Source organism: Vulpes vulpes, chromosome 8, assembly GCF_048418805.1.
Source record: "Vulpes vulpes isolate BD-2025 chromosome 8, VulVul3, whole genome shotgun sequence".
NCBI classification, from domain to species: Eukaryota; Metazoa; Chordata; class Mammalia; order Carnivora; family Canidae; genus Vulpes; species Vulpes vulpes.
In genome coordinates this window covers 30,000,682-30,027,765 of record NC_132787.1, presented here as the reverse complement: position 1 = coordinate 30,027,765, position 27,084 = coordinate 30,000,682, and the positions used below count along the sequence as shown (strand labels likewise).

Sequence of the window (27,084 nt, the reverse complement as noted above, 5' to 3'; positions counted from 1 at the left end):
TTTTTTTTTTTATCATTATCCCAGGACTGGTTGTAAAATGTTCCATTTAACATTGTCAGTTGACTCAGCTCTTAGGTACTATAACTTTATTTTAGTAGCTTATAAACTTTTATTGTCGTAATTCACATTTGTGCCATTTTTCATCTGACATTTCCAGTAGCTGATTGAAGTCTGGGGTATCCTTGCAAAAGGAGACAAAGAGAAGACTTTAGGTCTAGAATGGGATGAACTAAACTTCTCCAGATCTTAGCTTGGGTAGGTAGGAAGGTTAACAACAGGAGAAGAAGTGTACCACATAAACAGTCGGGGACAGTGAGTGCCATATGTTAATGCTCACAGTGGACCCTAGTTAAGTATTCTAATAGTATAACCAGTGTAGTTAGTAACAAGCAATAGAACATTCACAAAATATTTTGCAAGGCTCAGAAGTCCTCCAAATATTTCTTGTTCAGTTAGATTTATTTGTTGATTTGAAAATCATTAGTTAAGAAGTTTTCATGTACCAGCAAATGGGCATTCCAAGTTGCTTAAGAAAAGGAGCTCATAGATTAGTAGGGGAGACATGCAAACCGATAATTACTCTGGAGTATTAGGCCTTATAGATACTAAGTAAAATGTTTCTGTTTATTTTAAATTATCACGGCCATTTTAGAGACAAAAGGACTATGGAATGACCTACACCAATTCTTGTATTTTACAGATTAAGAGCGAAAGCACAGAGAGGTAAATTGAGGCATTGCTCAGTAGAACCCTCATCTTCTTACAATTGCACTACTAAAGCCCCCATTGATGCTAATAGACTTATGTTACTACGAACAGCACAAAGTTGCTAATATGAAAGAGGAATAGGCTTTCTTCTTGTCCTATATTATGCTTTGCATTGTAAGGCTGGAAATGTCATGTGCTGGCCTTATGTCTTGGAGTCTCACAGGGTCCCAAAAGACTAATCACATATTTCTCTGCTCTTTCAGATACACTCCTCACCTCATGGGAAGTCCTCCCCACCTGGCTAGCTTCCCTATTAGTCAGACAAGCTGCCTGCTACTGGTCTTCACCCTAAAGCTTTTGCATCCTTACCAGCCTTCAATATTATTCAAATAGGCAATCACATCATCCTGCAGGACCCAACAGTTGCCTCACTGTGTTGTTACTACCAAACCTGCTTCCACAGACCCTTGTTTACTTCCAAGTGCAGACCCCATATAGCCCTGCATGTCACCTTCTACTCCCCTGGGCCGTAAGTGTATGTGACTAATAACCTGCAGTCAGTCCATCATTCCAGTGCCAGGTGCCATATTTTCAACCATCATATCCTATTTAGGTTGAGGATCCCTCCCACACCAAACAGGTGAATAGGAGGTAGATCAGAACATGCCCCCACACAGAAGTCAAGGTCAGTTCTAAACAGAATACTGGTAGCTGCTGTTGCTGTAATGTATAATTACTGTTTTGAGGAGAAGTAGTAATTCTGTATTCCATTCTAGTCAGTAGCCAGCACCAAGTACCTCTGCTTCTAGACTATCAGGGAGTATGACTCCTTAAACCTTAAGACAGGAAGTAGTGGGAGCATGACAGTCAAGGGGCACTGAAGTCAGATAGCATAGCTCCCAATGAGAAGAATATAGATGAATGTAATTTTTAGGGAGCACTCCATGTATGCTTGAGACAGGTTGACAATCACATCATTTGATCAGATTGTTGGACAAACAGAAAATGGTGTAAAATTCTCACTCTGGCCCAGCAGTCTGCCTCATAGTAACATGGGTTTTAATGGGTGCACTTTTGCAGAGCACTTTACTAAAAATTTGGAAAGTGACAGACGCTAAGGGAATCTACACAAATTCTTAGTTGGCAACTACTGCCTCTCAGCAAATCTCTTATTTTGAGGATGACTAAATGCAAAAAAAGGCCAATATAAAAAAGAAAAAGCAACTATAATATACATCATCACTGTCACTTACAAAAAACACTCCTAACCCAAATTGACAAAAGTTAAAATAATAATAATAATTTAGGAAATTATAAGGCAGAGGAAAAGGAAAAATCATGACAAAGGAACACTAAGGATCTTTTTATATTTATAAAAGTCACAGTTCAAATTAAAGATATGTCAATGTACATCCCTTAAGTAATAAAAACAAAACAAGTCTGTTGGAAACAGGATAAAAACAGGTAGATCAACAATTCTTGTGAATGATTATATCACATTTTGGTCAATTTTTGATAGACTAGGCAAAAAAAGAAATAATATAAAGAATTAGAATAATAAAAAAAAGAATTAGAATAATGCCATTGATAAGAATTTAGTAAAGATTACAATACTGTTTAGTAAAAAAAAATTCCTCTCTTGCAGAAGTTTTAATAACACCAATAGCAAACCAAATCTCCTAGAAATTAAAGATACTGCTCTTAAAAAGATACTGCTCCTAAATAATTAGTTGGTCAAAATGAAAATGGAACCTGCAACCACAAAGTATTTGAAAATGAAGAAAATAGAGGAATCACATTTACAAATTTAGGGATAGAGATGTAAATTCTATTCAGAGGTACATTTAAAGGCACATGTGTTTTCATTTTTAAGGAAAAAGTAAATGAACTAAACATTCAGCACAAAAAAGCGCTAAAAAACAAAACAAATATAAGGAAAGTTAAAGGAAAAAAAATAAAGTGTCAAAAATCTTACAGAATAAAGACAATGTGGTGTATATATATATATATATATAATATAATGTTACTCAGCCATTAAAAAGAATGAAATGTTACCATCTGTAACAACATGGGTGCATCTAGGGGATCTAATGCTAAGTGAAATGTCAGTCCAAGAAATATAAATAGTATAATATTTCACTCATATGTGGAATTTAAGAAACAAAACAAATGAATAAGGAAAAAAGAGACAAACTAAAAAACAGACTCTTGACTATAAAGAACAAACTGTGATGAGCAGAGGGGAGGTGGGGGGTTGGGTGAGATAGGTAAAGAGGATGAGTAATGTAGAGAATTGTTGAATCACTATATTGTACACCTGAAATAATATATTCGTTATAATATATGTTATGACACTGTATGTTAATTATACTTCAGTAGAAAAAAATAATACTTAAGAAATCTTATGGAAATGGGATGATTATCTAGGAAAACCCTAATTGTCCAAATCGAGCCAAAAAAAGAAAAAAATCTTACTGGCAAGAAACAGTGGGGAAAAGTTACAATTATCTTCAAAAGAGACATTACATCCTGAATGCATCTTTTAATTTTCATGGAAGAAATGAATCTTTCCTCTGGATCTTTCCAGAGCATTAGCAAAAGGATCATCAACTACTGCTTCTGACAAGTATTGTTTATTTAATATTGAAAATCCATTGATTAAATGTACTATATTATCAGGAACAGTAAGAAAATCAAGAGGTGATCTCAAGAATTACTTAAGGAGAATTCAATAAAATCTAATCTGATTTGTTGAAATCTTAGAAAACGAGAAATAGAGATTTTCTTATGATAAATAATATCCTTTAATATTATCTTCATAAACCTAAAAATATGCTTAATAAAAAATAAGAGAGATCCATATTAAGATTATGAACAGGATAAAATGTGACTGTCTTCTGGTATTAACATTGCTCTATAGGGCTGCATCCTGATAAAGATGCAAAACAGAGGAGTTAATATGGGAAAAAAGGATTTTTAGAAAAATTGTATTTGAGATTAGATAATTTTGCTATGAACTTAAAAAGATAAACTAGAATACTCTCATAAATTTACTAAGAAAGTTTAAGAAGTTGAATGCAAGACACAGACATAAATTTTAATAATCCCCCTATATAATAATTATCTCAGCGAGTTATAATGAGGGAAGATGCTTCAGTTCACAAAAACAAAAAAGAAAAAGAGCATAAAATGCCAACAATAAGTTCAACAAGAAATATCCAGGATATTAATGAAGAAAAGAGTATCTTATTGAACTGAATTTTTTTACATTGAATAAATAAAAAAGTTATATACTTAGATGGAACACTACGTATTATCAAAGCTTTATTTTTTTAATTAACTAGCAAGTTTTACTTTTTTAATTAAAATAAAAATGAGATTTGGGGAAAACTGATAAGATGATTCTAAAATCCATCTGAAAATACACACCATAGGAAATAAGATTTTTACAAATGAAGAATAACCGTAAGGACAAGTATGATTAGCAATAGTTGATATGTAATATATATCATAAAGGTGTGATAATTAAAAAGAGGGTGACACTAAGCTAAAACCAAGAGGTAGCTGAAAGGTAGCCCCCAAAGAGCCTGAGAATCTCCTAAGAACTAAGAATATAAGAAAGTATATATTATTAACTGATTAGTTCTGTTCCGTTTATCCTATGGCTACGGAGTATTTATGGTTTAACTTTTCACGACAGATATCAAATTACACTGTGAAATTTGGTTATTTGAAGGAAATAAGTGTTTACTTAACAAATAAATAAAGTCCACATGGATGAGAATCTTATATTCAAGATATGAAACTACTAAAAAAAAAAAAAAAAAAAAAAGATATGAAACTACTGAAATTTCCACAACCATAGATAAATGCAGTGATATTAGTCACAATGAAAAAGGTTGATAGATCTGATTACATGTATCAGCAAAACCTGTGCAAAATAAACTCATCTATGAAATTAAAATGTTAACTAGGAAAATATTAGCAATAAATTTGACTAAATGATAATATCCCTAAAGTTAAAAAAAAAAAGCTAAGTCAAAAAGAAAAAAAAAGACAAATAGACAAAAAGAAAAATGAGCAAAAAATATGATCAAGTTCATCACATTAAAACTTTCAATTTTCTGTTCTGAAAAATACAAATTAAAGTAATAACACAATATAATTTTTGTCAATAGTATTAACAAAGATCAAATATTATGTTCAGGGCTGCAATTAACACATTAAGACAAGTAGTATTCTGCAATGGTGTCATAATTGATGCAGCCTTTTAGAAAACAATTTGTCTTTACTTCTTAATAGTCTTTAAAATGTTTATCTTTATTGAATGAATAATCCCATTTCCAGGATTCTAGAAAAAAAAAGTGAGCTTTTTTTTTTTTGACTTTCAAATGACATGGAAATCTGCTCCTGATACTTCTAAAAGGAAGAGAAGTAGGAACTTGATATAATTTTTTAATTGAGCATTCAGCAGGGTATATTCAGACCCTAATTTTGTTTAGAACCTCTCTCTCTATATAAAATCTCATACCCACACACACATGCACACAAATAAAAAAATATTAGGAAAAGCTTTACCCAAATAAAAATTACCATCATCTTGTTGGTCTTTCCCCACCCCTCCTTTTAGAATTTGGATTTCATCATATATTACCTTTACAGCAAAAAATAAATGTTGGGAAATATCAGGAAGGGAGACAGAACATAAAGACTCCTAACTCTGGGAAACGAACTAGGGGTGGTGGAAGGGGGGAGGAGGGCGGGTGTTGGAGGGGAATGGGTGACGGGCACTGAGGTGGACACTTGACGGGATGAGCACTGGGTGTTTTTCTGTATGTTGGTAAATTGAACACCAATAAAAATTAATTTAAAAAAAAATAATAATATTTTAAAACCACTTCATCAAGCATACATTTGGAAAACTCTTACTTCTAAAAATCATTTCTGATTTATTACAAAACAATGGAAACGGTTGGTGTTCTGTTGTAACCTAATCTTCCTCAGCAGTTGAAGCATTGAATAGTGGCCTGGATGCTGTAACTTAAAAGTTATGTGCTATGTATAAAACTGTCTTAAAAAATTATTTGGGAAATCATAACATCCAAGTAACAATAACCAATCTATTCTGAAACCTAAGATTCATTCACTTCAGTGATATGTCCCTCTACTCCCTGCTGAAACCCTAGATTTACCAAATTTCTCAAATATACACAGCATTATTTTAAATGCTACAGCATAACCCTTTTGATTAGAAGCAGATTTCTGCTGTCTTTTTGGAGGGAGATTCAGTAGTTCCCCTTTTTGCTAACACTTTTATTTTGAATGTAATGGAACTCTGAAAATATTAAAATATGCCTTTTGGAATCTCTTCAAATGATAGTTGGGCACAGCGAACCATTACTTCCCCTCAGACTTTGTGAGATGTGTTTTTAAAGTTATTTTTTGTAATGCTAGTGAGCTAGTAAATGTCCAAAATTGTTGAGACAGAGCCGAAATGGGTTTTATACCTTACTTTATCTCTCAATTCACTACCTGCTGAAGAAGTAAGTAATTAAAAATGCGTAGCTGCCATTCTCCAGGACAGACGTGCGTCTGTGCCACGGGAAATAAACCCTGGTGTAGCAAAAGGAATTTGGGAATCAGGAATCCATCGATGCTGTAAGATTTGGGCAACTTATATAGCTTTCTCAGTTCATTTTCCTCTTACCTGTGATGTGGCTACAAACACTTACCCCCAAAGAATTGTTGTGAAGATTTAATGAAATAATAAATTTGTGAAGTACATACAGCAAAGTCTGCATATAATTGACACTTAATAAATGTTAATTTCTTTCCTTCCTTCTTTCAGTTACCTGATTTAAATGCTTCATTTGAGATTCATAGTTCTCCTACCTGAGTTAATTTTTAAAACACATTAATTTTCATGATATCTGAAGGAAATAATATCTAACAACTATCTGCTAACTTTGGCTTTTCTACCACTTTTTCATGTTTGTCTAAGTACTCGTATTATTACCCTCAATTTACAGACAAGGAAACAGAGGCACAGAGAAGCTGAACTGTTTACCTAAAGTCATGCAAAGGAGACAGAATAATTATTTGTTGAGTTGATGGGTGAACTGAGGTTGGGCTCCAAATTCGCACATGCTTGATACCTTGCTCTCATAACAATGTCTGCTTTGAGACTCTAATTTGCATTTTTACTTTGGGAATTGTGGATAAAATGAAGTTAGGTTGCTGTTTTCAGGAAGGGACACCGTGTCTTTCAAAACTGTAGAGAAATCACTATGCATTGTTCACCTGAACTGCAGAAAGAATGAGCATGGGTGATACTTGGGATAACAGGCTTTTTTATAAGGGTGAGTTCATTCTCTTGAAGAGCATTGGGAGGTAAAAACCCATCAAGATAGTGTGTTCTCATGATGATTTCAATGAATTATCATGGAAATGAGTTTTAGAAGAGAGGTAATGCTTTGTGATAATAGCCCGATAATGCCATTAGCTATGAACTGTAATTGTAATAGCATTAGTCAAATGAATATATCTGATATTAATTTGAGTGTCAAATATTTCTATAAGATTCTTCTTGTTAATTAAACATCAGCCCCGGTATTATTAATTCACTATCTGGCCAGTGCTTGCACGTAGTAGGAACCCAATATGTATTTGTGAACTGAATTTATAAGTCAATCTTAAAGTGGAGCTATTTAAAATGGTAAAATACTGAGTTTAAATAATATCATGGATGTAACAGGAACTGATTTTGCCCAATATCTCCTTATTTGTACAGTCTGTTCTCTAATTTGTAACTTCTGTTAGCTAATGATGGAGATTTATTTCAGAATTTGAAAAGATATCCACCCTCCCTTGCATATTTGGAGGGAAATTGCATGTAAGATTTACTTCACATTACTTTCATTCAAGAGTAGAATTTGTGCCTTTTTCCCCATCTTGTGGTCTTTAGACTGTTTACAAGTCTACCAGACAGCTTCATAACTGCATTGGACACCTGAATAGCACTGGACAAAATCACGCTTTAGGTCATTCGGTATCACTCTTCATGATTACCAGCATCAACTGGCCTTCAACACTGTTGGCAATCTTAATGCTTTTCTCCTAAACCATCTTTTCTTTCTCTTGCGATAACACATTCTTAGCTCCCTGCCCTTCCTTTTCCTCATTTTCATCCAAACCCCCTTTTGCTCTCATGAATGGCTCACTGCATACTTCATCAAGAAAACTGAAAGTCTTGAAAAGTAGCTGCCAGCATCTTTCTAAAGCAGAACCACAGGTCTGTTTGACCCTGCACCCATACCTCCCATTCTTTCTTCTGTATGAATGCAAGAAAGAAGCATCCACCCTCCAGGGAGAAGTCAATCTCTTTTCTTTCTCTTGAATTTTTAGCTTCTCCATCTACACCAGATGTTTTCATCAGTTAAATATGTCCAAGTATCTCTTGAAATAAATACAAAAGTATCCTGAACTCACACCTAACCTCCTAGATAAAATACAGGACTCACAGTTAAATTTGAATTTCAGAACAACAACAAATTATTTTTTAGGATAATTATGTCTTAAAGAGTGCACAAATAAGTTTTTGGTGTAAAGTATATTCACAATATTGCATGGGACATGCTTGTACTAAGAAAAATATTCATTGTTAACCTGAAATTCAAATGTAACTGGGTGTTCTGTATTTTTATTTTCTAACTCTGGCAAATCTACCCACTTCCCCATCTAGCCACCACTTTATCTCTTAAGTCTTCTTCATTGACAAGTTCCCTTAAAAAGTTGTTTGAATGTGATATTTTATTTACTCACCACCTACATGTTCTTTACCCCTACTCCAATCTGGTTTTCATTCCCTTCACCACTGAAATGACTCTTGATAAAGTTTTTGGTGATCATAATGTTGCTAAATCTACAGATATTTTCCATTCTTCATTTTACTTGACCTCACAGTAGGATTTTACCCAGTAGGATTTTATCCAGTTTACCATTTCCTATTTGAAACAATCTTCTCTTTTATCTTCACTAAATATAGTATGCATATGCATACACTCACACTCACACATATACACATGTATGTTTGTGTGTGTGTATGTGTGTGTAAGTATATTTTTCCTAACTTCTCTGGCTGCTACTTTTCTTTCTTTGGCAGGCCATTCTTCCACCATCTGAACTCTAACATGGGCCTTTTGAGGTTTAAGTACTGTGCTCCCTTTTTTTTTTTTTTTGCCCTCATTCTCAATATTCACACTAGATAATTTAATTCACTTCTGTGGGTGCCAATGCTATTTTCGTGCCAAGGATTCTCATAATTATATATCTAACCCAGATCTTTTTACTGAGCTCTAGATATTTCTATTTGGATGTCTCACAGGTATGCCAAAATTAATGTGTTAAAAAGTGAACAGGTGACAAGTTTTCCAATCTGTTTGTCTTCTAGTGTTCTCCACTTAGTAATTTGGGTGGATTTTTGTCCACCCAGTTGCTCTTGGCAGAATCTGGATGCTTCCTTGATACCACTTCTCTTTCCTGCATCCTACCACCTCCTGACTCCACTAGGCACTCTTGATTCTACCTCTATAATCACGCTTATTCATTTCTCTCCATCTGCCTACTTCCTCCCTAGTTCATCACTATCCTAGACTTGCCTGGGTTAGTTCAGTTGTAAACTTCTCCCAAACCATTCTTTTTGCCTTCTAATTTATACTGCATCCATAGTAATTTTAAAACAAATAGATCATGTTACTTTTTTGGTGCCTTTTATGATTTCATATTGCATTCAAATTAAAAAAAATTCCCGTAAGCCAAAGGTCCTGCATGATTTTGCTTTTAATTCCTCAGCCTGACTTTATGCGATTTCCTCCCATTTGCTGATTTTTTTCCTGTTACTATTTTTTTTCTTTTTTTTTTTTTCATGTTACCAGTTTTTGAGTTCTTCTGATGCACCTATTAATTCTTACTTCCAGGGCTTGGTATATATACTTGGTATATATACTCTCTGCCAGAAATATTTTACTCCTATATTCATTGAGCCAAATACCACTCATCCTTCTAGTGTTAAATTCAATGTCTAGTTTCAATTTCCAGCATGAACATTAATGCATATCCAATTCCATGTAGACTTGTAAGTTTTCAGTGTGAAGGAAGTGCCACTAATGACATAGGTCCATGAGGCCAAGAAGAATCTTAGAGTACTACTTTATTTCATCTCATCCCAATCCAGACCCAGAATTGAAGCTGAGTAGGACACTTGATGTCCTCATTTATGGAACACATTCTTGTTTGAAGAATTATTAAAGCTATACCAGATCATCGTACCCATGATAATAATCCTGGCCTAATTGAAAAAAGTTGAGATCCCACTCAATTTATAATAACAACACCACAAATCATTATTTATGTGCACTTTTATTAACCTTATGCTTTATATCTATTTCCTCTGGTCTTTATAGAAATCTTAGAAGTTATTAGTGACATCATTTTTGAGAAGGAGAAACTAAGGCTCAGAAAAGTTAAGTACTGTGGTCAAGACTCACAGCTTGTTAAAGGCTGAATTGAATTTGAATTCCAGTTTGTCTGACTCAAAAATCAGCCCTTTCTACCTCTTGCAAGCCAACAACAGTAGATGATTGCTTCCCAGAGTCTAAGTGGTATTTTGAGCTCTATTTTGATACTGTTATGAATCCTGAGGCCTCTGAGCAATCTCCAAAGTTTGAGGGTGTAGAATAAGTTATATGTGAGATTCAAAACCTCATTGTACAAGGAGAATTCTGAATCTACTTCTGATTGAAGACCATGAGCAGGATTTGCCTGTGAGAGTTGTCAGGGGCCTCATCAAATAAGCCCTAGGAACAGTGGCATTAGACCAGCTGATGGGCAAGTAGAGTCTGGCTTGGCTAAAGGTAAATTATGAGGTGGCAGGTCATGTTCTCTACCTTGGTTTAAAATCTCATCTCTAAACACAGATGAAGGTCCAACCTGGGGCGCTGAGATGAATCTAAAGAAACATATTTTTAAGAAAATAGGCATGGGTCCATGGAGTCCATCTAAATAGCTTTTCAGGTGGATAAATATTTTCTTTCAAGTTTACTGTAACCGTAAATTCCTGTTTCAAGAGCAACTCAGGGATTCATGCTGACATGGCTGTCAGTGGTCTCAATAATCACAGATATTCAAATGAGAATTTTAAAAGATCATATTTTTAATTTAAAATGATCTTGTTGGGAATCAAACAGCTAAATTCTTGGCTCCTTTCCAGAATTCTAGGAGGCAGGACTAACAGGGACAAGAAGATATTTCCTTGACTTCTTGATTCTGCCCAATTATTCTTTTTCCCTTAGACAGTTTGCTTTGGATCTTTCAATCACCTGCACGTCCATAACTAAGATGTCACTTTCCACTGAATTCTATTTTGTTATTTTCGTCAAAAGGTAAGCTTGAACCCATGAGTGTGAGAAAACTGATCTGGTTGCTAATGGGATAGAGTGGAAAGAAGCAGTTTGAGTGACTTCTTCACTCCCTTCTATTAGCATTGCTACTTTTAGAGAAACTATTCCTGAAATGATTAGTGTAGGAGGATGGGTTTAGTCTTGTATCTTCTCCTTTAAAGCACTCGGAGTTAGAGATCCCAGAAGGATCAGTTTTCTCACTTGTACTGAAAATGTCACTCTAACAGTTATCTGTCTGCACAGTCAAGTTTTGAGAAATCTTTTGAATTTACCGCATTCACACCATTCTCCATCATGGTGCTAAAAATGACTAATGCGGCTTGGAGCCCGGGAGACTGTGAGAGCCGATCGTCTCTCCCAATCGTACACCGACACTCACACACACTCACATACACACATGCTCAGCTGACATGAATCCTTAAAGGTTTAAAATATCTTATATGCTAAATGGAATGTGTAGGCGTGTGGGATGCTTAAGCACATAGTTATTGTGTTGGTGTCACTCTGGTTTATCAAGAAAATTGGTCTGGTTATTTGACTAAAAGACTGGTATGTTTTTAACCGAAGGGGCCACTATAATATATGACTTAATTTTCTATTTAAAAGAATCTCTGGTATGGAAATGATCAAATGCATTATTTAATTTTATCCCCTCGTCATCTCTGAGAAAAGTGCAGTACAGCATTCCCTTTTTTAAATAAGAGGAAACAGTCTTAGAGAAGATGGTGACCTACTCAATGTCATGTAAACAAAAGATCACTCTTTTTTAGGGACCCTAATTAGTCACATAAGCCAATTTAGGGTCACAAGACCAAATCCTCTAAATAAACTTCATTTCCTTTCTTGATGAATGCTATTCTGATGGCTAAAGGAATTTTCACAAACACAGATATATCCTGCTTCCAGAAAAACATATGACAAAGTGTCCTGTGACGTCATTCAGGGAATGATGGAGAAGTGCATGGGCTGAATGATAGTAATTAGATGAAGTGGGAGCTGATTACATCCAAAAGGGGAAGATTAGTTGATAACTTGCAGTGAGATTTCTAGGAACTTTCCACAAGGCTCTATTTTTGGTCCTGTCCAATTCAACAATTTTGTCAATTACCTGGAAGAAGTCTAGGAACTTGCTTACTAAGTTTGCAGATGACACAGAGCTAGTAAAGAAGTTAAGATTAGTAATTCACTGGGTGACAGAATCAAGTTTTAAAAATGTCTATTATTTAAGATGATGAGTTGACATTTATCAAGGATAAAGATAAAGTCTTGCATTTAATTAGAAAAAAATTGTGAAAGATGAGTGAAACTGAACTGGGAGCAACTGTTAAAAACAAACAAACAAAAAGCCTCAGGTTTGAATTGGGCTGTAAGCACAATAAACTACTGAAAAAGTCAACACAATCTTTGTTGGCATTCAGAGAAAGCGAGAGAGGGAGAGAGACACCAGTTTGATAAAAGTAACATTTTGAGTATTGTGTTTAATCCTAGATGCCATACTACTAGAAACATAGCTATCTTTACTGAGTATTTACTGTGTGTATTAATCACTTAATCCTGATAACAGCATGATGAACTATGCATTGTTGTTACTGGTAGAGAAACTGAGAACACATACTTAGACTGCCTGGATTTGAACATTGTACCTCATTATTTCTCTGAATATTTATCAAATGTTGGAAGAGTTGATATGTGGATAGAAAATCAGATTTAAAAAAAAAAAAAAAAAAAACAAAAAAAAAAAAAAAAAAGAAAATCAGATTTATTCCATGAAATACTGTCATCAAGAGAGCGGACACAGGTTACATCAATGCAGAGAATTTTTCTGGGCATTGGAGGATGCTGGTACATCTAGTTTTCAGTACAATGCTAGACTAGATGGCTTCTGATGTTAATGTCCAATTGTCAGATTCTGACTTATTGGGATTGGACTTAATGTAACACAATATTACTATGAACAACAACATAGCAAAAACCTTTAAAAGAAGAAGTAAATTGAATTAATTAGTGGTAATTTAAATGGTGTTCTCTTGAATACAAGTGTACGAGAGCACCCTACTCACACCCATGTGTCTAAGATGTCCTTGCCATTTGTCCTAGGTAAATTCTGCCAAAATTATATAAACTTTTGTTTATCGATCTTTTATTATATCTAGAATATTATCAGCAAGTAATATCCAACATGCAGACCCCCATCAGAGTAGGTTGTATTGCAGAAGTAACAAATGTCATTAAAAAGTCCTTATATTGGGTGACTCCTAATAGCTCTTTGGTGTATTAAAAGCAATGTTGATGTTGGTTTCAAAATGCTGAAAGGGTCAAATCTCTGTTAGATACTAGTTGTGATGACTGGACCACTTTGCTTTCTTTTTTCTGTCTTAATTATTACATCTCAAAAATAAGGATAATATTGCCTTTATAAGATTGTTGCAGTACATGCAATAATGTAACAGTTCCTACCATACTATTCAGATTTTTAAGAAAAATTTAGCTTTTCAATGAAATGGATTGCAAGAATAACTGTGTAATAGAGAATTTGCCGGGCCTTTGTCCTGGTTCCTCTTTAGTAAACACTAAACCTTTTGAGTTTTCTGAGTAATTGGCGTATCTTTGTTACTCATGATGGACCCCTGGAGGCCCACCTGATGGTTTATGCTAATGAGATGACACAGAAGGGGCCTGGCCAGCCAGGAAGACCAAGCACGGTGATTAGAGGGTTGAAGCTTTGACTCATGTGATAGCCCAACTTCTGGAGGGAAGAGGCTAGAGACTGTGTTCAATCACATGGCTAATAATTCAATCAATCCTGTGCACATAATAAAACCTCAATGAAAATTCTGCACATGAAGTTCAAGTGAGCTTCCCCGGCTGGCCATATTCTGCATATTGTCACACATTGGTGTGCCAGTTGGCCCTTGCATCCCTGAGGATGAAAGAACTTTCATTTCTGAAGCCCTCTTAGGCCTTGTTCTGATTTTTTTTTTTTTTTTGCTTTGTTTTTGCTATATAAAGCTGTAATCATAAGTACTGTGCTTTCCTGAATTCTGTGAGTCATTCTAGCAAATTGTCAAACTGAAGGGGAGCTGTGGGGACTTCCACATTTGTAGCCAGCTTATCAGAAGCAATGGTAGTCCTGAGGAACCTATGAACTTGCGGCCAGTGACTAAACAGCACAGTCTTGTGAAGTTTGGCTTAACTGGGTACCTTCCTCAAACATATATGTGAAAAATGTAGATTTATATACCAAGATAAACTGATGGCGCCTGGGTGGCTCCATAGGTTAAGTGTCTGCCTTGAGCTTAGGTCATGATCCCAGGGTCCTGGGATTGAGCCCCTTATCAGGCTCCCTGCTCAGGGAGGAGCCTGCTTCTCCCTCCCTCTGCCTACCGCTTCCCCTGATTGTGCTCTCTCTCTCTCTCTCTGTGTCAACTAAATAAAATCTTAAAAAAATATAAACTGATAGTAATATTGACTTCATGGTTCTTCTAGAATATATCAATGTGGTTTGATTATAGACATTTTTAAAAGCAAATTTTCAAAAACATTTTCATTGAGTAATGTTGAAGCATATGCCGAACACATAAGATGTTTAGGTAAAGACATAGGTAAGACTTTTTGAGGTTATCTTATAAAGGTCTAATACCGGTGCTTTGTTCCTTGTTTATACATAAAAGAATCTAACCACTAGAGCAGTCAACAACTTGCCTGCTGTTCACACAGTTCTTTATGACTATTTGAATATTCGTCCTTTGAGAAAGGAGTAATATCTCACAAATTCCGTGTAGCACAGAGCCTGGCACACAGTAAGTATTCAATACATACTTGTTTAATTTTCTTGTTAACTAATACAAGGGCAGTACTTGATCTTATTGATATGCCATCAAGGATTGTACATTTGTTCCCTAGATCTCTACCTATCATCAAATTTATCATTTTTAATTTCACTGCTTCCCTACACCCTTGGAAATTTTGCAAGGATTTTAAAGTGTTTATTTTCTTGTCATGGCATGCCAATGCGTCTAACATCATGCTTAGAACAGAGTGCATCATCCATATAAATATTTTTTGAATGAAGATAGTGTTAAAAAAGTTTCTTATTCATAGAAGTTAATTTTTCCATAGTTTGAAAGTAAGTAAATTAAATTTATTATAGGAGAACACAAACCCACACTTTCTTTACATTATTTTAAGTGCACAATTGTAAGTACTTTTGAAAGTAGAGAATAAGCTTGTAGTATTTTATAAAATAAGCAAAAGTAAATTTTAAAAAATGTTAAGCCATGTTATCATCTTAGAATAAATAAAGGAAAAAGTCTGTGGATTTAAAATACAACCAAAGGCATTTCACCATGACATCTAATCATTGTCATCCTGTCGCTTTTTCTGTCAGCACATATATAAGGAGTATTTTTTTGTTACATTTTTCAGATGGGGTATTTTTTTTTTGATCAATTTCTATGGGAAAAATTTTTCCAAGACCATTTGCTTTTCAATTCACAGTTTCCTTTTGGCTGCCTAGATATGATTTCTAGAAAATCACAAGGAAAAAAGATCGTTTAGATACCACATCCTCCTACGTTTCTACAAGACTTACCTTTCCTGAGGAATATCTGTGCCACCTATGAGGCATTATTGAATATGACCTCATTGAAAGATCTAATAAGAATATAATGACCGATTTGTTTTAAAACACACTAAAGAAAGACAGCAGACAGGGTCTCATGAGAAGTGACATTCTGTAATTACCTCCTCCTATCAAAAGAAAAACAATTCCCAGAAATTAATGAATACAGCAAGAGTCTATTTCCTATCTTAATTCTATCTTAATTGCAAAAGTGGATCAATTAAAAAAAAGACTACACTGGCAAAGTCCTTCTTTTAAGATTTTGTCTCCTGATTCTCTAGTCATCAAATCAATATATATATATAAACATATATATGTACATATATATATATATATGCATACCATGAACCTTATTTTTACCTTCTGAGATGAGATATACCAACTCCACCAGCAATGCCCCCATGAAACAACCAAATCCATTGAACAGTGTCAGAAAATTCATAGAGGTTCCTCTGATGGTACTCGGAACAAATCTGTATATTACAGAGACTGAAAGGAAAAGAGAAGGTCAAAATTCAGAACATTCTCTGTAAAATACTTCCATAGATATTATTCAAATTAGTATTGATCATACCTCAAAGAAAGCTTACTGATAAAGGCAAAATTTGGTTTGGACTTTGTTAAAGTTACCATAGTAAGACATATGATGATGTTATAGTTTACATATGTCTAAAAGGAGTAATATTTGGCAAACTATACTCTTGTATAGCTACAAGGAAAATTTAATTATTTTGTGGTTTAAGTGTCCCAATATATTCACCCAAATTTCACCCTGATTTGAATATTTCTTATTAATTTGGGATTGAGATGAGGCTTGTACTAGGTAATATGACAATCTAGTAATAAGACCCATGATCCTGTGATTCTATGTAAATTATTAGTTTTCCAATAGAAAACTTGAATTTATCATATAAAATTAGCATGGAGGTTAAAAGGATGGGTTCTGGAGTTGGACAAGATTATGCTATAATCTCAGGTCAACTACCTCTGTGATTTTAAATAAGTTAGTTAGACTTTCTGAGCCTCAGTGTTCTTCTCTGTAAAATGGGAATATCATCACTCACTTGCAGAGGTACCATGGCTCTTACTTGCTATAATGTACGTATAATACTATAATATATATAAAATGTTGACTTGTAAGAACTGAATCAGGTTGGCTATTTTTAACAGTATTAATCTTACCAAGTCAAATGGCTCCTACTTGTGCAAAGTCCTTTACGTGCATTTAAATTATCCTGTTTAAGGAGAGGTTACTTAAAGAGAGATGATTGCATAAGCTTTGGATCTTCAAAAAGGTTATCTTTTTTTTTTCTCCCAAGTCATTACTGGGGTAATGGTGGCAAGAGGTTGAAAAAAATCATGGAATAATTTTTTTTTTAATTTCAATTACAAATAATTTTTTTAATAGACTCAATTATAGAGAATAAACCGATGGTTACTAGAGGTGAGAGGATGGGGAGGATGGGTGAAATTGATGATGGGGATTAAAGAGTGCACTTGTGATGAGCATCAGATGCTGTGTGGAACTGCTAAATCACTATATTGTGCACCTGATACTAATATAACACTGTATATTAACTAACTGGAATTTAAATAAAAACTGAAAAAAAAATCAAAATTTTTCTGGTATCAGGCATAGATGAAAATGAGTATATCTGATTTTGTACATATGATATTAACTATACTAAAATATGCATGGAAACCTTAGGGGTACATGCTAAAATATTTACAACATTTATCATAATATGATATCTGGGATTTGCTTCAAAATTATACAATGAAGAAGAAGAGAGTGTGCAAGTGAGGGTAGAGATGAGACAAGTTTGGCTATGGCATGAAAATTATTGAAGCTGGAACATGAATACACAAGAGTTTATTACACTAATCTCTCTCATTTGTATATGTGTCACAAAAAATTGGAAGGAAATACATAAAATAACAGGAACAGTGTTAGCATTGAGTGTTTGAATTATTTTTAATTTACCTTCTCCTTACTCTTCTATCCTTTGCAAATTTTTCTACAGTGAGAGATCAAAAATAAACACTAAAGTTCATTTTAAAAAGTGGTGATAGGGTAGCCCCAGTGGCTCAGCGGTTTAGCACTGCCTTCAGCCCAGGGTGGGATCCTGGAGACCTGGGATCGAGTCCCATGTCAGGCTCCTTGCATGAGCCTGTGTCATGCCTGTGTCTCTGCCTCTCTTTCTATGTCTCTCATGAATAAATAAATAAAATCTTTAAAAAAATAAAAAAGTGGTGATAGAAAACTGATATACTGGAGAGGCTAAAACTTTAGTTTCTTTTTTCTGTCTTTTCTTTTCTTTTTTCTTTTTTTTTTTTAGAAAGAGGAGGGGCAGAAACAGAATGAGAATCTCAAGCAGGCTCCACACCCAGCACTGAGCCCAACTCAGGACTTGATTTCACGACTGCAATCATGACCTGAGCCAAATCAAGAGTCAGGGACTGAACTGACTGAGCCACCCACACACCCCTTAGTTTCCTTTTCTATAAAAAGATCTTATTATCTCTTCCCTTCTGTCTTGGGAAAACTTTACCCTCTGGTTTACTTGCACTTTACCCCAGAAAAAGTCTGCATTTGTTCAGCCCTTTTAAAGAAACTTACTAATATATAATATACACGTATTTGTGTTTCTTCCTAGCATTCATATAACATTTCTGTTTTGGTTTCTGTTGTCCTCCACATGTTTTTATTGATCAGCGAAGAAACATTCAAAGGAGTCCCCATCTGTGCTCCAGGGAATGTGCAGCGTGCCGGCCTCAGCTCGGGCACGGGTGCATCGTTCCTAGATTTTAAAGTCTGGGCAGGCAGACAGCAGAGACATACAGGACACTAAAGGTAGTGCTAAACAGGCACTTAATACCACAGATGCTTATTGGAGGTGAAGATAATGATGGTGATAAATAAAATACTGTGAAGAAGGGCTTCAAATCTTGGCAGCAAGGGGCCATGGGTCTCATAGCTCTCTTGTGTAGTGCAAATCACCAGCAAGAGCCCCAGGCCAAGCTCACAAGTGTTTTTCAGGAAGATCTGGACGACAGGGTGAGGGAAAAGCTGAAGAGGTTTTGGGAAGAAATGATTCACTGTTATAAAAAGGATTTGGCTTATGAACTTTCCTTTCTATAAATATGAAGAGACAAACAATGGGCAGAAAGACCGATTTCTTTCACGGAGAAAAAGCAGAATGTACAAGCCCATTATTACTCTGCTAGTTAATTATTAATCCTATGCTTTTCTCTTGCTAGAACTTCTGGTGCGGTATATAATTCATGAACACACTTTGCCAGCTCTCTGCCTGCTGGTTAATCTCTCTTTGGTGTCATTTTAGTCGTTTTGAAAGCCTCCGGTTCCCTTTTAGAAGACTTAGCTTTTCAAGTCTTCCGATCTTCATTTTCGGGCATCTCCTTGAACATTCTGATCTCTTTCTATGTTAGCGATCATCAACCTGATTTTTTAGGCTCCGTGGTACTTCTTTTAGCACATAATAGTATAGATAGTGCCCACAAGTCTGCCACTATTCCAAAGTTCTCATTTTACCATGAAGACACAGTAAAAAAAATACTCAGTGTGTGTGAGAGCTCGTCTTGCCAATGAGAGCTGAAATGTGCCTCCAGGCGGAGGCTGCTTAGTGTTTGCAGAGATGCCCCATCACAGCATCTGTGGAAGCTATAAACCGTAGGGCTGTTACCACCTTCCTGAGGCACCTGGTACTGGGGACTCATTGCTGAAATTTCTTTTACTCCAATTGTTCTTAAACGGTTCGATGGGCTTCTTATGTTGGGTGAGTATTTCGAACATATGTAAGAGAAGGACCTCTGTCTGGGGCTATGGAACTTTGTCCAGATCACCATTCCTCCCTCATCTCTCAAGAGCTTCAGTTCATTGTTTCTGATTATATCAGGGCTATTCAATCAGATCACCTTCTACTTCTCTTTTGTGTAGTCACCTGTCAATTTCTAGGCCATCTTCCTCTGCTAGTCAACGTTATCAGCTCCTCTCTCCTTGTCACATTCTCCAGTTCTATTCCTGCCTTAGTTCCTGACAATTATCATGTATATAGATCATCCTTCTAAACTTGCATCCTGCCAGATCTTGGTTTCTCAGTCCCTTGACCTTCTTTCTAATATCCCTGTCCTCAACAGCACCTTAGCCGCTCATTACCATGCTCACACCCTGAACCTTGGTTGGCCCCCAGGCCAGCAGACCAGGACTTGGTGAACTACCATCAGGTAAGGTTCAGCCTGCCAGGTGTTTATAAAGAAAGTTTTATTGGAACACAGGCACACCCATTCATTATCTATGTGTCTATGACTTCTCGTACACCACAATGACAGAGTTGAGTGGTTGTAACAGAGACTGTCTGCCTGGTGTGAAAAATCTATTTACTATCTGACACTTTTCAGAAGACATTTGCTGACCCATGCCCTAGACCAGTAATTGTAAATGCTCCACAATCTCAACTTTGTGCATCCCCCACTAACTACAACTTTCTGTCTTCCCAGTTAACTGCTGCTCAACCACAAAGGTGTTTAGACTCCTTCAGGGCCTTCACTCCATCGCTCCTTTCCTTATGCTCACCTCTTTCATGCCTTTATGATCCTATTCCTCTTCTTAGCCAAGTTAAGTTCCACAGTCAATTGCTATGATGATACTCTTTCACATACCCTCTTTCCCTTGCCTTTCTCTTGCTTTCTGGAAATTGATTGGCCAAACAATTCACGCTCTGCCATCCCTGCTCCTAAATCCATGCTGCTCAATATTTCTGGAAGAAGAACGCATAACCATGTTGACCAACTCATTTTAAATTCCTGACCACAATCAAATGGTCTCTTGTTGCTCCCTAGCAATGTTCCATATCTTCCTGGCTCATTCATTCTCTCATATTAGACAACAATTTCATACCTCTCCTTTCTCTTCAACAACCCCCCCCCCTCCCCCCATACAGCCATATCTTCACTCAAAGCTCATGGCCTTACATCTTACTTCAATTAGCCATCGGGGAGTTTCCACATGAATCTCCACACCTATTTATGTACACAAGAAGTTCCTGCACCTATATACTCTGTCCTCCAAACTGTTAGCATTAATAAACCATCCTTGCTACTACTTACAGCCACACTCTCAACTTGTAAATTAGATCTCAACCTCTCTCCCTGCAGTGATTTCCCCCACTCTAATACTATTATTTTCCCTCTCTCTCTTATTTTAAATCTTCTCTTTCTTTTGAATCATTCCCACCAATGTGCTGTATGATGCCATTAACTTTCCTTCCTTATACAGATATAAAAAACTCATTCTTAACCCCATTACTTTGTCAGCTACTGTCCCATTCCTTTATTCTCTTTTGCAGCAAAATTCTTCACATGAATCATCTACAATACTTCTCCTCCCATTATCCCTTAAACTCATTCTAAGCAGGCTTTTGTGCATTCCCACATCCCACATAAGAAAGCTCCTTTCCAAACCACCAATAACTGCCATATTGCTCTGCCGGATAGTCAATTCTCAGTCCTCATCTTATTGGATGTATTAGCAGCATTTGATGAACACTCCTTCCTCCTTGATACCACTTTTTCATATGACTTCTAAGATACTGCTCTCTTGGTTTTGCTTTTTTTTTTTTTTTTTTTTTTTGCTTGTCACTTCAGTTCTCTCTTCTTTGAAAATTTCTCATCTTCTTCTAATGTCTTGATGATGTGCTTCAGGGTTGAGTTCCTGCATCCTCTTCTTTGTATAACACCAACTCCTAATGTCCCTGACTCCCTTGGTGATCTCAACTAGTCCCATTGCTTTAAATACCATCGATAAGCTTGTGTCTCTCAGATTTGCATATATCCCCTAACTTAATATGAAATTATAGACTTGGAATCCAATTCCCTACTTGTCAACCTCTATCTGACATCTTATTCAGGTCCCAAACTAAACTTGGTGATCTTCTCCCCAAAGCCTCTTCCACCTGTAGCCTTTTGTCTCTCTGAAGATGGCAACTCCATCCTTCCAGAGGCTCATGCCATAAACCTTGATGTCATCATTAACTCTTCTCTTTTTCTCATACCCTACTGTTCCTTCCTCAAAATATAACTAAGCTTGGATTATTCTCACCACCCACACTGATACCATCCTGGTCTGAAGCACTCATTTTTCTTTCCTTAATTCACCTATCTTCTTCATTTTCTTCACTGTATATTCTTAATCTATCCTTTTCCTCAGGGTAGTATATTCTCCACAGCAGAGAGAAGGGTTCTTTAAAAGTGTAAGTAACTGGGCAGCCCAGGTGGCTCAGCAGTTTAGCACCACCTTCAGCCTAGGGCGTGATCCTGGAGAGCCGGGATTGAGTCCCACATCAGGCTCTCTGCATGGAGCCTGCTTCTCCCTCTGCCTGTGTCTCTTCTCTGTGCCTCTCTCTCTCTCTCTCTCTGTCTCTCATGAATAAATAAATAAAATCTTTAATAAAAAAAGTGTAAGTAACTGAAAATAATCTGTAACATCCTTTTCAAAATAAGATTATACCAGTTTTCTTTGGAGAATTTTCTTCTGGCCTTTTGCTGTATGAAGTGGGACTTGACTTCATTTGTGAAGCCTAGAAAAATACACCACGGGGTAAACGGAGCACAGAAATTGCCTCCGGATCAAGGGAAGTAGTTATCAGGCATGGAAGTCATTGGAAAAGGAGAAAATACTGACTAAATATTTCAAATACTGGTTCAACAGTGAAAGGTAAGGAAGATCAACGTGTGAGTGGGAAGAGATGAGGGGCAGAAAGGAGAACTGGAAGACTGGAAATGTTTGAAATTCTTTAGAGTCTACAGGCACACAATTACAACCTATAGTTTTATACAGTGATGCTTGCTGGAACTTTGTAAGGATGGTAACCAACTGCTACTTTTCTATGTATGGATGGAACATGAAATGAAGAAGGCAGATTAAATATCTTCAGAAATATTTTTTAAAAAGTGTAAGTAAGTAATAGCATGTCATTCCTTTTCCTGCTTCACTCAGAGCCCAAGTCAGAGTCTTTACAGTGGCCACTCTGACTCATCTCTTACTAGTTTCTCTCTTCTTCACTCTCCTCCAACTGCACAAGACCTCTTACACTACATTGTCAGGTATATTTCCATCTTTGCATTTAGTAACTCCCCTGCTAACAGTAATGTTCTTTCCAGATATCCATGTGGTTGATTCCCTCAACTTTTCTGAGGCTTTGCCTAAGTAGTATCTCTCATTGAGGTCTATCCTATCCATCCTTTAATGCTGCAACCTGCTGCCCCCTATGCTAGGCAATACTGAACCCCCTTGTCCTGCCCTATCTTTTCTTTTTCTAGAGTACTCATCACCCCACATGTTCTGTAATTTAATTATTTATTACATTTCTCATTTACCTTTCTCCCTTTGGTAGAATGTAGGTTCTACAATGGCAGAATTTTCTTTAAATTGATGTGCCTTAAGGTTCTAGAGTAGTGCCAAGCATATTGTAGATACCAACACAGTATCTTTTGAATAAATAAACACAGGTTATGAGATAGCTGGGGTATACATTGATATAACTAAGACATAATTTGAAAAGTTTTCCATTTTTTTTCTTGTAGATCATCTCTAAGATATGACATGACTTAGTACAGTAAACAATGTCCCTGAAATTTGGGAGTAATCCACGGTACCCCCTTGCTCAGTGCCATCACTGTGGGTCATTGTCAGTAATTTGAATGATATATTTTTATTATACTCACATAGAAATAGCTATAAATTTTATTAATTCATTTGTTTTTTCAGTATATTTATTAATAATTTTCTCTGTACATGCACTTTTAAGGGAGAAAGAACTTCATAACTTAAGGATGGACAATAAGGATAAGAATCTTGACTTAAAGATTGTACATTCACATGGTGAGAGGCAGGCAGTAAACATACACATATAAATAAGATAATTGTGGGTCCTGACAAGTGCTATTAGAAAAAATGGAACAGGGTAATGGAGTGAAAGTGATAGGATCACCCGGACAGCCTCTCTGAAGAGATAATCTTTGAGAAAATTTGATGCTGAGAAGAAGCCAGACACTTGAAAATAGAGGAAAGGAAATTGTAGGCAGAGAGAAGAATTAACACAAAGGCCTTGGGACAAAAGTAAGTTTGACACTTTAGAAACACAGAATGAAGATCATCAAATTTCTAGTGGAGTAGTCAGAAGGAAGAATGTTATAAAATGTAGTTGGAGCAGTACAAGAGGCCAAATCATGGGCAGTCTTATTCACCATTTAAGTTATTATTTTCAAAATTCTATTGAGAAATTTGAAGCAGGGGAATGATAGGACTTCTTTTGGAAAGAACATGATACCTCTTTTGAAGAGAATGAACTCCTGGGGCAGAAGAAGAAGCAGAGAGACGAGTCAGGAGGCTCTGATTGAATTGATGAGATAATGGTGACCACGTAGACTAAGTGAATAGCAAAGAAGATAGTGAGACATGGCCAGATTTAGATTATATTTCAGAGTAAAGACTGAGTCTTTTTGGATTGGATGTGAGAAGTAAGGAGAAAAAAGGGATTTAGGATGACTCACGTGAGAAAGACACAATTTCACTCACACTACCAGTGTTCAGGTGGTGATAGGTGTGGTAGAAAGAGCTATGAGCAGGACATCTGGGCTTGAGTTCTGAGTCTTCCCCTATTAATTCATGTGAAAGATTAGAATAATAATAGCAGCACACATTATAGCTGATAATTATTCAGTGCTATCTATATACTAGGTACTCTACTTTTTCTTCTACATAAAGTACTTCACATAGTCGTGACAACAACCTTTCCCCATTTTATAGGTGATGAGAAAGGCTCAGAAATGCACAATAATTTATGTAGAGTCACACACTTAGTCAAGGCACAACTGGGTTTAAACTCAGATTTGTCTGACTTTAAGACCATAGATATTAACCACTATGCTGTACTGCCTCCCAGAAGAGTAATTCTTTTTTTTGGGGGGTGGGGGGGTGGGTGGGAGGTTCGAGTAATTGTTGAATTTACAGTTCAAAACACCCTTTCACATGTTGTCATTTAATTTTCATGGAGTAGTCCCCATTCGCATTGATTCTTACACTCATGCTGTGATATAGAGAATTTTAATTATTTCCATTTTAAAGATCAGAAAGATGAAGCTTAGATGTTACATGAATTCTTAAGGTCACAAATGTAGTAAGAGTCACAGCTGGAAATCAAAACAGTCTTCTGGTCCCTACCCCATGACCTATATAGCAAATAAGACAATTGACTTAGTTGGATGTCAATTTCCTGATGGGTAAATCAGGGAAGGGTAGACTAAGAGGTTTATATTACATGATATACCTTTTTAATTGTCTATGGTTGTAAGTACTTCTCTAACTTTTGTACGTTGAACCACTATTGTTAAGATTGCTGGGAATTTTCTGACTTTATTCACTAATCATCTGCATTCATTCCCATGCTTCATTTCTAACCTACACAATTTTGGCTACCTCCAACAACTTTCTAGAAACGATGTCAGGGAAGTCACAAACATTTGTGTAGTGGTGTTCATTTATAGTTCTCTTGTATTTCTTGTATTATCAAACAGTGACATCAACATCAAAGAATCTCATAAAACAATTTACCTATATAATATGTATTGAATGGAATGATTTAAAAATATAAAAAGAAGTCAAATACAGGACACCTGAGTGGCTCAGTCAGTTAAACATCTGACTCTTGATTTCAGCTCAGGTCATGATCAAGCCTTAAGTCGGGTACCACACTTAGCAGGGAGTCTGCTTGATATTCCATCTTCCTCACCCTCTGCCCCCTGACCCCATCCAAACTAAATAAATAAATCTTTTTAAAAAGAAGTCTAACACACATATATGATTATAGTCCCAGAAACTTTCTTTTTTCTTTTCTTTTCTTTTTTCTTTTCTTTTCTTTCTTTTCTTTTCTTTTCTTTTCTTTTTTCTTTTCTTTTCTTTTCTTCTTTTCTTCTCACTTTTTGAAAGTCAGACTTCCACATGCAGCACCTCATTTAGATGTGTCTGGAGCATTGGAAGCTTGACTACCCTACATTGTCCCATGAATGTATGCTGAGAGCTTGTTTGGAGGTGCTAGCATAGGCACGCAGCTACTCACATACCCTCGACTGAAGAATGTTCCTCCTCTGTGCGGAAAGTCATCTTTTTCCACTGAGTGTGCAGCTTTGGGAGAGACACACATGAAGCATTGAGGGAGGAAGAGGACACCTGTCTAGTCAGCCTGATCAGCCAAATCAACTCTGAGGATCAGTGGGGTGACAGATATCACATCCCACACAAACTCTATTAATTGATTTTATTTTTACCTTATTCAGTGAATTGCTTTGTATCATATATATATATATATATATATATATATATATATATATATATCTTTACTAAATATGTATAGTTAAGGAATTTGGAAAAATAGTAGAATAATTGAAGATTTTAGACAAGTGAAATGATCAGAACTGTCATTTCGGATGATTGCTCTAAAGATCATGTGCTGGTTGGTAGAATGAGAGATATAGTGGAGGTAGGAAGATAGGAACCAAAAAGCAATCTTGATGAAGTATAATAAGTTATAATCAGTTATAATCCCTCTTACTGCAGGGAAATATAACGAAGGTAAAAAACAAGATGCAATAGATTACTCTAATAAACACACACACACACACACACACACACACACACTCCGTTGTATAGCAAGAAGTCACTGAACTATCTTGATGAATTGTACAGTGGCTAGTTTAATTAATATCAGCTATCTAGATAATCCAGAAAACCCTTGATATTTAATAAAGTTATTTTGAACCCATCTTATAAAACACCAGTGATCACTTAATTTAGTGTAACTTAATTTGAAGACATTGAGTTATCTGGAAAATTGGCTCAAATTTTCATTTCATTTGCATGTTTATACACTCTCAGAGTACATTATAAATGTCATTTTGGAAAGACTATATATATGTGAATTTATGTATGAGCGAGAGGGTGGGAGGTGGAAGAAGAAAGAGAGGAGAGTTTTTATCTGAGTATACTGGATTTGTCTTCTATGTTTTAGCAGTTTTTTCCTCCCCTTGTGTATTTGACCAAATAGTTACTGCCTTTAAGTTCGTAAATCTTTCCTTCCGTCTACATTCAGGTAGAATTAATAATTGTTCTGCATCTGGCAGAGGAATGAAGAGAAATTAAGCATTTTTAAAAAATGAGAGTGATTAATAGGTTGTTCTGAAGCATTGTGGGAAATCTCCAGGGAGTGAATAGGTCGCCAACCG

At 35.9% G+C, this 27,084-nt stretch overlaps 1 protein-coding gene across 1 annotated transcript in view; it reads right to left on the bottom strand.

Annotated features, from left to right (window-relative positions):
* SLC15A5 (solute carrier family 15 member 5) overlaps positions 1-27,084 on the bottom strand; it is a 130,413-nt gene that overhangs the window by 9,611 nt on the left and 93,718 nt on the right. Inside the window, exon 8 of the mRNA XM_072718795.1 lies at positions 16,147-16,275. Within this exon, the coding sequence (XP_072574896.1) occupies positions 16,147-16,275 (129 nt within the window). The remainder of the gene's footprint in view (positions 1-16,146; positions 16,276-27,084) is intronic.